The 12,249-nt window shown below is 48.1% G+C and overlaps 1 protein-coding gene across 1 annotated transcript; it reads left to right on the top strand.

The window, feature by feature from the left end:
* Positions 1–120: 120 nt before the first annotated feature.
* LOC134529266 (uncharacterized) lies at positions 121–9,438 on the top strand. The gene is made up of 2 exons (XM_063363164.1): positions 121–1,086; positions 8,916–9,438. The coding sequence occupies exons 1-2, from the start codon at positions 970–972 to the stop codon at positions 9,201–9,203; spliced, it is 405 nt and encodes a 134-aa protein (XP_063219234.1). The 5' UTR covers positions 121–969; the 3' UTR covers positions 9,204–9,438.
* Positions 9,439–12,249: the final 2,811 nt, after the last annotated feature.

The following is a 12,249-nucleotide window of genomic DNA, read 5'->3' as shown; positions in this document are numbered from 1 at the left end:
ATAAAATACAAATATTACGAACTGATTTGTTTCATTTAATACCTGTTGTGCAATAACTACTTTTTCTGTAATTTAAAAAAATGCAATTATTCAGGATATTAAAATATTTTATTTTCTACTTAAAATAATTCAATGTAGAATACTTATATACATGACTTTAAATCCGAGTAAAAATCAATAATGGTATAAATACATTGATATCAAAGTAATTAAGGTATATGAAAATACAGTAACATGAATCTGTTTAATAAACGTCTGTTAAACACTGGAAAAAAAAAATCTTTTTTGTAGCTAGAACAAGTATACGTGGGTGGCCTGTTGCAACTGGTCTTTAGAAACGCGACATGCTGGCGCCTATCATGCTGGGCTTTTTTCCCTCCAGTACAGCCAGTCCTATGAGCCATAGAAGCTTGTTGCGACCAGTCATCATCGATGCGACATGCTGGCGCCCTGTAGTATCTGGAAGCAATCACGAGTCACTCTTAAGTTGTTTGTTGCAACTAGTCTTTATCAGCGCCTACTGGGTTTTTCCCCAGTACACAAGTCAGTCAGCCCTATGAGTCATCATCGATGCGACATGCTGGCGCCTATTGTGTCAGGGTGATTCTTGGTAAACAGATAAGGCATCCAGCCCTGACTACCTCGTGACCTTTGCTCAGGCTCCCTCCGAAATTATCTCAGCCAATCAGATGCTTGGAATTTCTGTATGCCCATATATGGATTAGTGAGTCAACCACTGCTGCTGCTGGGACTATAAAAGCAGGCAAGCAAGGCCAACCCATTTCATTCGCTGTTCATCTGCCGACCTGACTACAAGTTCTTCGCTGCTCGTGCGCTTCTGCCCATCGACTTCGAGAGCTTGTGGATTAGTGTTCCCAGTGACTTCGAGTGCTTTTCATCGTTACTACTTCATCATTCGTCATCTCTAAGGTTTCCTCCTCGTCTCTTTCAACGTCGAGCTGCCACCGCATGTTCCGTTGGGAGATTCCTGTTGAGATGTCCTGCATCATCAACATCATCGACATCATCATCATGGACGGCAAGACATCCGGAGTTGCTGCTTCTTCTGCTTCTTCTTCTTCTGGGGTAAGTCCAATGCTTCCTCAAGGGTTACAGTGTGGATTCTGTAATAAGGTTTTCGCTACTCGTTTCAATGGATTACGCCACGAGCGCCAGTGCCTCCACAACCCACACAGAGACGACCAGCAGATTTGTGAGAAGTGTGGGGTAGCCATCACTCGCAAAGACAATATGACTAAACACTTGAGGTCATGCATTGGCGAAATTTGCAATGCAGCGAGTCTAAGTTGCAAGTACTGCAACAAACTATTTTCTCACATTGGAGATGCACGAAGACATGAGAAGGCGTGCAATTTCAATCCAGATCGCCAGCTTCTAAAGTGTGACAAGTGCGAGAAAGACTTCACCAGACCAGACAACCTAGCCAGACATGCTACCAAGTGTAATGGCTCAACACCAGCCAAGAGAAGACGAGAAGCTTCGCCCCAGCCTGGACCATCGACTGTTCCTCAACCCAAAACATCTCGACCAAAGATAATAGCAGGAGCAGGAGTAGCCTCCCAGTTTGTGTTTGTGGAGGCCGAGACTGCATTTCGAGGCAACTTGAAGACCCTGGTAGCTGAAAATACATCCGAATGTGGCAGAGATATATGTACTTATCTGGAAGACATGAAAGCAAACATAATTGGCCAGCTCAAACAAGAAATAGAAGAAAATGGAGCCGTAAAGTTCAATTTATGGTTGGATTGTCTTTATGGAAAGCCAGAGCCTCATGAAGACCAAGAAGACCCGCGGTCATTCAAGACTAAGAACATCCCGCTCTACACAACCGATGGCATCAAAGAAGCAGTCACAGCCAGCATAGAGAAGATATGCCAGGAAGAAGAAGAGTACCAGGGCAAAGGAAGTGGCTGGACCCTCATTGCTGTACATCGTCTGCAGCTAAGGATCAATAAGCTAGATCCACTCCGTGCTTCCAGCTTCATCGACTTACCAGCTTCCATCAAGGCTAGGGAAGCCATCATCAACCCAAAGAATGAAGAATAACAATGCTTCAAGTGGGCTATGCTGGCTAGATTCGTCGAAGGGGAGCATCCAGAACGTGTGAACCAGAGATATAAAGACTTGGAAAACAAATTTAATTTTAGTGGTCTTAAATTCCCCATGCCTCTTCACCAAATAAACATATTCGAGAGAAACAATCCTGAAGTGACAGTCAATGTGTATGGACTCAATGAGGACACAAAAATCATACCGCTACGTGTAGCAAAAGAAGAGAAGAGTCAGCACTTTGATCTCTTGTATATATCCGAAGAAGATAATGCACATTATGCATATATCAAGAATTTTTCAAGACTGGTGAGACCCCAGGTGACTGCACATCATCACAATCTACATATTTGCAAGTGGTGTTTCCAGCATTACGATGACCAGTTGCATCTCGGGGTCGTCTCAGCCGGCTCCTCGACTGTGACTCTGAACTCTGCATCGGCGAGGGAGGCACCATGTCCCCATCCACCTCGGGTGGGGGAGAGTGGCTCAGCTGCCTCCTCCTCGTCCGGCTCGGTCACCAGAGGTTGTTCGCCCGCCGCATCGGCGCCCGCCTCGGGCATCCCGGTGACGTCATCGATCTGTGTCCGCATCGTGCGTCTCCGACGGCGTCGCCTCGGACTTGTGGCCGAGCTTCCTGCTGTTTCCAGGGTCACTGTTTCGGGGCTGGGGGTGGCATGGAACAGGCCCCGCATGCCTCGGGGTGTGATCGAGTCGTCTAAAGTAGGCGTTTCGTCCACTTCTACTAGGGTGACATCTTCAGAGACCAAATTTTCTCCTGGGACTGATGTTCTCCGTATGGTGTCTCGGTGCACTTTTCGCGCCCGCCGTCCATCAAGGCGGACTAGGTAGGTGCTCCTACTTAGCCGTTTAAGGATCGGGTGTGGTCCCGACCATCTGGGGCTCAACCCAGCACTGTAGTTCTTCGGCGCGCTGGACAGAGGCTGCGTGCTCACGTATACCAGTTCTCCAGGTTGGAGTTCCGGTGGCATTCGGGTCATCTGCGGTGTTATCTGGCGAGTATAGGCCCTCTGGTGTTCGAGCGCTGTTGTCATTTCTGCCTCTCGCCGTTGACGGCGCTCCTCTGGATCTTCTTCTTCATCGGCTACCCCGTGGGCTGTCCATTCTCCTGGCAAGGGCAAATTGTGGCCTTGGACCATTTCCGCCGGGGTCATTCCTGTGGCTGCATTGGTTCTGCGACGGATACAAAACAGAGCCTCTGCAAGATGGTTGTTCCACTTAGTATGGTCGCTACCCAGCCTTATGCGCATCTGGACTTTCATCTCTTGGTTTCGCCTTTCCGTCGGGTTGGCTCAGGGGTGGTAGGCAGGTGTGGTCCGGTGTTCGACGTGTCACGAGTTGCACATCTCCCGCCACTGCCTCCCGACGAATTGGCTGGCATTGTCCGTCAGCAGGTCTCTCGGGTAGCCCCAACGTGGGAAGAATTCCGTTTGCAATATTGTCCCAATGGTGTTGGCCCGTACATTGCTGGTGGGGTAAGCTTCTACCCAACGGGTAAAGAGATCGGTCACTACCACCAGGAATCTCTTGCCCCGGGCTGTGCGGGGATATGGCCCCATGACATCCAGCGCGATGGACTGGAAAGGGGTAGTGGGAATGCGAGGCTGTTGTTGCTCCGTCCCGTCGCTCTGCCGCGCTTTCCGCTCTTGACACGTCTCACAAGTCCTCACGTACTCCCGCACGTCCCGGGCCATGCCGGGCCAGTGGTAGTGCTGACCGACCGCCCGCCGTGTTTGGTCTGCCCCAGGGTGTCCGGCAAGGTCGTGATCATGCATAAAGCGCAACACCGCGTCACGTGCCTCCGGTGGGACATAGGTGCGCCACTCCTTATCGGGTCCCATTCCTCGTATGTAGAGCACACCGTCCCTCGTAGTCCAGGTCTCACATGGTTCCGCTATTTGCTTCGCGCGTCTGCGCTCAGCGTCCTGAGAGGTGCGTTGGGCATCGTGCACCCGACGTTTCAGCTCGACCATGTCCGCAGGAGGCGGGTCGTCGTCTACACCTAGAGCAAGCAGGCGGCAGGTTGGGTCCCTTGGGTGGTGGTGATCCGTCTCACGGCCAGGTGGCAGTATCTCGTCCCAAGATACCTCGTCCTTCAGGCACGATCCCTCATCAGGGTCCCGTGACAGGGCATCCGGCAGCTCGTTTTCTACTCCTGGAACGTGCTCCATAACGAAGTCGAACGACTGTAGAAACAGCGCCCACCTCACGAGTTTGCTCTTCCGCCCCTGGAGGGTCCGCAACCATGTGAGGCATTGGTTGTCCGTGCGCAATACAAATTGCCTACCCTCGAGGTGGGGACGGTATTTCTTCAGTGCCCATACCACAGCCAGGCACTCCTGTTCATTGCTGTGGTAATTCCGTTCCGCGCGGCCGAACTTGGCACTGGCGTAGTCGATTATGCACCTGTCCCCATTTTCGTCTCGTTGATATAGCACCGCGCCCACCCCCTCGGCGCTCGCATCCGTCTGCACGTACAGCGTCCTCTCGGGGTTTATCCGTGACAGAGTGTGGCATCGGAGAAAAGCCGCCTTCAAGCTGTCCAGCGCCTGCTGTGCAGCCGGTGTCCAGTGGTAGCGCTGTCGTGGTGACAACAGATCTGTCAGGGGGGCAGTGAGCGTGGAGAACTGCGGGATATAGTTCCGCAGCCAGTTGGCGAGGCCCAAGAGCTTCTGCAACTGCTTGCGGGTTCTAGGGGGTTCAGCTTCTGCAATTTTCGCCAGGTGCATCGGGTGCGGACGATTACCCTCAGCATCCACCACATGCCCCAAAAACTCCACCTCTCTCCGTCCAATGTGACACTTCTGTGTGGCACAGGTCAAGTGGTGCATCTGGAGCCGCTCCAGGACCAGGGACAGGTGCTGCACATGGTCCTCCCAGGTCTTGGCGTACACAATCACGTCGTCGAGGTAGGCTGTCAAAAACTGGCCAATGTACCCTTCCAGTATGCGGGCCATCATAGCTTGAAATGTGGCCGGCGCGCACTTGAGCCCGAAGGGCATGGCACAGAACTGAAATCGTCTACCATCGGGCACCGTGAACGCAGTCTTTTCTCTGTCACCTGGGTGTATTGGCACCTGCCAATACCCCGAACGTAAGTCAAGGGTCGTGAACACTCGTGCATTGCCCAGGCCTGCCAAGGCCTCGTCCACACTGATCTGTGGTGGTGGAGAACTAATGGTGACACTATTCAGGGGACGGAAGTCCACACAGAAGCGCATGGTCCCATCCCTCTTGGCAGCTAGGACGATGCGTGAGTTGTATGCGCTGTTGGAGGGTTCAATGACACCATCTCGCAACATTTCGTGCACTTGCTCACGTATCACCCGTTGCTCGCGGAAACCATATCCCCTGGGGGCCTCATACACTGGTTGGTCGTGCATAGTGGGGATTCGGTGTTCTGTCACCGTTGTGCGCCTGAGTGGGTCGGCAGTGGCGAAGATGCTCTGCCTTTCCCTTATGAGCCACCTGAATGCATCCTGATACTCTGGGGGTACATCATTGTCCACATCTTCTAACTTCGTGGGCTCTCTCGGGGGAGGTGGTGCTCTACCTAGTGCATACACTGCCAGGCGCTCATGTTTGCCAACATTCACTAGCCCAGAGGCCGGCGCTATCACTGTGTCATGCTCTACCAACCAAGGCTGTCCCAGCACTAGGTCCTCCCTGAGTCCCTCTACTACAACTGCTGCTGTCTGGGTAACCAGCTCCCTCACACTCACCGTTATGATGGCGTCCCCGATGGCTGTCCCGACTCCGGTGCTCGTGGCCAGACGCAGTGCACAGCGTCTCGGTGTGACGTCCGCTGGCGGCACCAAGTGTTGGGCCACGAACACGTGGCTCGGACCTGTATCTACGAGAGCGGCCGTCGGTCTCCCGTTCAGAGTGACGGGTACCCGCATCAGCCGGTCGTCTGGGGTGGTGAGCTGTCCCAGTGTTATGCGTGTCTCAGCCGTGGCTTCGGGAAGGAGGTTAGGTGGCGTGGGGGGCAGAACTGTTGGTCCTACACCCCCTGCTGCCCATTTCCCGCCAGTTGTTGTTGTTGTTGTTGTTTTTGTTGTTGTCTTGGGCAGTCCTGGTGCCAATGGAACGTGTCCTGCGGGCATCCAAGGCGACACTGGGGTGGTCGGCCTCCGTCCCGCCGATTCCCCGCGTTCCGCCACTCTGGTGCGGTGGTCTGTCGTCTGCCACTCGGTGGGCCTTCGATTGCCCGTGCTACCATCTGTCGTGGACGTTCGAGCTGCATGTCTCCCTCTGGGAGAGCGGGCGCTCTGTACTCGTGTCTGGGCTCTCGTCCGGGAGTGGTCATAGTTGTCCGTCGCCCCAGAAGGCGCTGCAGGTTGCCCTCCGTGGCTACGGCCTGTCGCACATATTCTTCAACAGACCTGTTGCAATACGGCCTGAGGAAGGGTTGTAATTCTTCCCGCACTAACGCGGTCACGTCCGGCAACGCTTGCTCCGGCGCTTCCCCTGGGGCTATGCGACGATATAGCTGCAACTTGCCCGCCAGGAATCTCTCCACCGATTCCGTGTCCCTCTGCGCCTCGCCGTAGAAACGGGCCTTGCAGCTCAAGACTGCCTGGCGGTCATCAAATCGCTGCATGAGACGCGTGGCGAATTCCCGCCACTGCATATCGTATCGCCCCCATAGAGTCCACCACTCACGAGCTCGACCACGCAACTGTTCGCTTGTGCGCTGGGTCCACTCCTCTACCGGCACACTGCACTGTAACATACGCCTCTCACACCACCGCACAAACTCCCGTGGGTCTTCGTGCACGAGCCCGCTAAACTCTGGCAGCACTATACGCCCAGCCCCTGTGGCAACCCGCACAGCGTACGCGACTGGCGGCGCTGCCGAGTTCGTAGGTGTGTCCCAGTCAATTAGGTTCGGCGACGGTGGATTCTGGTTCGGTAACATCGACCCGACGCGGTTGCCCGAGCAGCCTCTACACTCGTCACATCCTCCTTTTTCCCGGTACACGGCACTCGCTGTGTTCGGGGCTACCCTATGCATCTGCTCTGATGATGTATCCCTGTCCCATAACAACACACCCTCAGCAGTTTCTGTCTTCACCTCACTGCGCCTCAGTGGCGTGCACGTACACGTGTTCCGACACTGCCACTCTCCTGTCACAAGGTCCATGCCTTTCGGTAGCTGACACGTCGCGCACGTAACTGTCAACCCGCGCGGCAGCATTGTTTACAAACACGGGGCCCACGTGGCCGCTCCGTCTGCGCAGCCTGCCCGCGCAGGCTATCACCGCGCCCGCCCGAACACCGCCGGCGCGCCCCGAAGATCACCGATGGCAGAACGGCGAAAGGGTGAAAAAGGAGGGGGTACCACGGTGCGTTATCCCGTTGGAGGGGGGTGGTGGTGAATCGACGGGAAATATAATCCGGTTGCGGGACGGGAGACGGCGATGCGTTATCAGCTGAACCGTGAAACTGATAGGTGTTGGAAACGTGGGAAAGGAATGGTTGCGTCCTCGCGTTGATGAGATCAGAAGTACTGTCTAGGTGAATAAGTGAATCCATCCATTGTCCCAGGTGGATTTTCACGCTGTCTGATCACTCACTGTACACTCTTTTCCCGCACTGCACGCGCTCTCCTGTGGACTTGCAGTTCGCCCCACGTTGGGTGCCAAATGTCGCGTACCCGCCTCCGTAGAATGCGTGGAGACGTGGCGGACGTCGCTGGGCCGTTTTCTAGTGTTGCCCGGCGCCAGCTCTCTCGCGTAGAGCAGCCTCCTGCGGGGAGGCAGGGGTGGACCGTCCGACCCGTGTAGCTGCCGAGGGACGTCGCGCGCTGGAGAAATGTGCGGTGCAGGCTAGTTGTGTTAGTCCACGTTTTTTGGCCCGCGGACACGCCAGATACAAAACAACACTCACGCACCCGGTAAAGACAACGATAAAAGAGATTATACACACTATAGAACAGAATCCAAAAGCGATAATAGCGGCGAGTTTATGGAGCGTCTCGCGACCGCGCCTAGCCTCGAAGGTGGCTCGCACGGGACTGGAGACCAGGACGCCGGCGCACTGCTCTCGCGCGCACGGAGCGGAAGTGACGTCATTCCCAAAGCCGCGGCGCGCTGCGGACAGGGCTGTGATCCGGGCTTTAACCCAGAGGCACGGAGGTACGACGTCAAGGTATAAAAATAATTATAATTATAAAAAACCTAGAATTGTTGGAATTCATTATTTAAAAACCCATAAACCCAAACACCATTGGAAAAAACCATATCTGGGTGGAAAAACCCATGAGGGGCAGCCCTGCTTGTAACAATATCACTTTGCGCCTCTCATTCAAGGCTTCAACGCCTTCCCCTGCGCTTCCTCCCCTACATTCTTTCCCTTCTTTATCCCTTATTCGTCGTTCCTGCTCCCTCCCCTTTCACAAGCTCCGCCCAAGTGACCGTCATCTGCGATCGGGTACTGCGCTCATTGGCCGTGGTGTTGTTCCAGGTGAATTCTGAACTGATACTAAAGTCTCTGATACTTTTCAAGTGTCCTCGTTTGCCGTTCCTGATACAGGAGCGTATCAGTGACAAAGTATCAGGTTGATACTTTTCGACCCACCTCTAGTTCATATATGTGTGAGAATATAGTGTCTGCGCATTGTGTTCTGACATGTATATTTTGTTGTTGTTTTCTAATTTAGGAAGTTTTAATTTTCGGCTTTGTAATGCAGCCTGCGCATATTTAAATTTACGACATCGTTCTATGGTCATAAGTCTAAATATGCGTTGACGATTCCAAGCCCGTGAAAATTCAGAGGACGGCGCCTACCTAGAACAAAAGTGCAAGATTTTTAGTTCCAGGAACTTTCGCCGGTGTCCTGGAGCGAGTACACGCTCGATTTGCCTGACATGCAGGAGGAACCAACAGATGAGGAGGAGGGCGCTGCCGTCGATGAGGGACTGTCTCTTCAAAATGTCATTGAAGAGGTGCGCGCCTTTTGGGAAGAAGTTGCTGCGGAAAGAATAGCCATGCAAGATGCGTGGAACATGGACATAACTGCTGTTCTGCACGAACTCAGGAGGCTTCGGGAAGAAGTGGAAGATATCCAAGATGTGATTCGTCGTGAAAAGAATACGATTCGAAAATAATTTTGTACATATATATTAATAAATATGGTGATTGTTCAAAAAATGGTGTACGTTATTTCGTGGTTTTAGTTCCTTGGTACCAATATATATAAATAAAAAACATAAGTAGCATGGTTGTAAAAAAAATAACTAAAAGGATGGTCTAGTGGTTATCACTAAAATATTTTAAAGTTTGTTATTAAGGTATGCATAAGTATTACATTGAACAATATGTACAACACTAGAAGGAAACTAATATAAATGCTTGTATATAGTGCATTAAATTACATATAAAAAAATTCAGTAATAAAGTATATTTCAAGATGGCTGCCAGTAGCATAAAAAAATATTAGTGATGTTGACTGAATCCTCATTAGTTGTGATGTAATGGTAGAAAGTTCTAGAATTAAAAATGGCGGGCATGTTCTAGAATACAAAATGGCTAAAATCTAAATCTTGGTAGTTATGTTGTAATGGTAGAAAATTATAGAAAACAAAAATGGAGGCCGGAAATTACACAGTAGAAAGTTCTAGAATTAAAAATGCAGGCATGTTCTAGAATACAAAATGGCTAAAATCCTAAATCCGAGGCCTCATTGGTAGTGACGTAATAGAAAGTTCTAGGATGGCAGAACATTCTAGACAAAATGATGGTCGTAAAATTACGTAATCCAAGATGTCGGAAATTCTTGGAAATGACATAATCCAAGATGGCGGCCGGGTCATCCAAGATGGTGATTGCATAATGGTAAAATCCTAAATCCGAAGCCTCATTGGTAGTGACGTAATAGAACGTTCTAGGATGGCAGAACATTCTAGACAAAATTATGGTCGGAAATGATGCAATCCAAGATGGCGGCTGGAAGTGACGTAATCAATTATGGCGGTCTGAAATGACGTAATCAAAGATGGTGGAAATTCTTGGAAATGACAATCAATTATGGCGGCCAGAAATGACATAATCAATTATGGCGACCGGAAATGACGTAATCCAAGATGGCGGCCGGAAATTATGTAATCCAAGATAGCGACCGGAAGTGACGTAATCAAAGATGGCGGCCGGAATTGACGTCAGGGGTCAAAGGTCACTGCTCCTTGCTCCTTTGCCTCCAGCCTCTGTCCCCGGAGGAACTATATCTAACTACTAACATTGAATTCGTAAATTTTTTGTTATAATCTTAACATTTTTTATCAAAAACATTTGTCGGAAAACAATTTTTGATTGTAAGTACTAATGCTGCTAGGGTTGAAAAAATGAAGGATAGAATTTAAAAAAAATTCATAACTTCCTTAGTGGTACATTTTCAATCCCTTCGAACTGTTTGTCTATCTTATAATGTTAACTTAAAACTTTTCTCTGAAACAATTTTTGATAATACACACCATTAGGCCTACTTCAAGGGATGGAAATAACAAGGGCTGAAAAACAAAACGCCATTACTTTTTTAAAAATACTTTTAATATCAAATTCAATATAACTTATTATAAAAATTCCTAAACTTTATTTAAAACATTTGGTTTAAATAATATTTGATGAAACTAACTATTACCATAAAAATAGGGTTTGAAATTTAACAAGAAAGTAAATTTTTTTAGTATCAATTTCGTTGAAATTTATTAATAACTATCTTAAGATTATCTTAAACCTTTGTCAAAAAAAAAATTATATGACTAGTGCAAGAGATGAAAAACAGTGTTTGAAAATCAAAAATAATTTAATGACTAGCCTACCTTAGTAGGCATATTATGAAATTCTTTAAGACATTAAGTTAAAAACATTCAAAATATTTTCGCTTCATGGAATATGAGAATATGTTACACCAATCTTTTTTGAAGACTGGCGAACAGATAGGTATTTATGTCAACTACATTAAGTTCTTAAATTGCTCTAGGAGTTTACAGAAGTTTCAAAAATATTTCCAGAAGAAATAGTTACTTGAAACTACCTACGCCTGTAGAATGTTTGTTACAAAAAGATTTTTTTAAAAATAATTATTAATTTATATTAACATTAGAATATGAAGCTGTTATAATGACGATATACATAATTATAACAATAATAATAATTTGAAACTGTTATTATGACTATATACATACATAGTAATATTAATAACAATAACAGTCCTTGTCAAGTCTCTAACAAAATTTTTAAATTCAGCTTTTGTTAGGCGTAATTATAACTTTACAGAACTTATTATCAACAAATCGTGTAACCATGCACACAACGAAGTTATTTATAAAAAATAAATGCAAACTGTATAAACTAACGTGAATAGATGGGCTAAGCCGCTTTAATATGTTCAAAAGTATATAAATAGTATTAATAAAAGCATGAACAACAGACATAATATGGAGCATGAAAGTCGTACTTAGCTATGCGACACCCGGGCGGGAGAGAAAAATCTGCCGGCGAGGGAGCCCTCCTTTCCCGGTAAACAAGTCGGCCTACGCTGGGTGAAAAATTGTCGCGCGAATAACTAACGCCTAGCGTTTTTCACACAATGAAAGATGTGTTTAAAAGTTACTTCTACATTTTATTAAATACACGCAAACTGATTTAAATAAACGCATGGGCAAAGTAAGTTAGGTTACAAGTTTCAACGAGATATTATGTAAGGCGCAAAAATAAACAGAGTTAATTTAACAAGTAAAAACGAGATGATATAATTTACCGCAAGGTAATTTAGAAACAAATAACAGTGAATATTAAATGATATCTACACATGCGTAGGTTTATTTACCACGCATATTATAATGTTTAAAACATAAGCTATAAAAATTATATCGCATTTCAATATATTAAAAAACCATTACGTACCGTAACATTTAATTAAACTATTAACTTACGTGACTCTATACAAATGCGTTTCAACAGTTAATTAAAAATTATAATAAATTATCAATAATTTCATTTAAAACATAAACTTTGACTTGCGTGGTTGTTCTGTCAGGACTGTGAACACAGGCGTGTTGAAGGAACAGCTAAATGACTGGCTAACTGGCGTGAGGAAAGCCTTCCCCCACCCACATGACCCGCCCCCTCAACTACCATTGGCCAGGTAGGTAG

The sequence above is a fragment of the Bacillus rossius genome, chromosome 2, assembly GCF_032445375.1.
Source record: "Bacillus rossius redtenbacheri isolate Brsri chromosome 2, Brsri_v3, whole genome shotgun sequence".
In the NCBI taxonomy this organism is placed as follows: Eukaryota; Metazoa; Arthropoda; class Insecta; order Phasmatodea; family Bacillidae; genus Bacillus; species Bacillus rossius.
The sequence above is the reverse complement of the archived record's forward strand: the minus strand, read 5'-3'. Positions and strand labels throughout refer to the sequence as shown.

What these genes read in the sequence shown, in the direction of transcription:
- LOC134529266 (XM_063363164.1), top strand. Translation starts at nt 970, where the DNA reads ATGTTCCGTTGGGAGATTCCTGTTGAGATGTCCTGCATCATCAACATC. An exon ending in CTGCTTCTTCTTCTTCTGGG is followed by an intron (nt 1,087 to 8,915) that starts GTAAGTCCAATG and finishes TTTTAGTTCCAG; the next exon opens with GAACTTTCGCCGGTGTCCTG.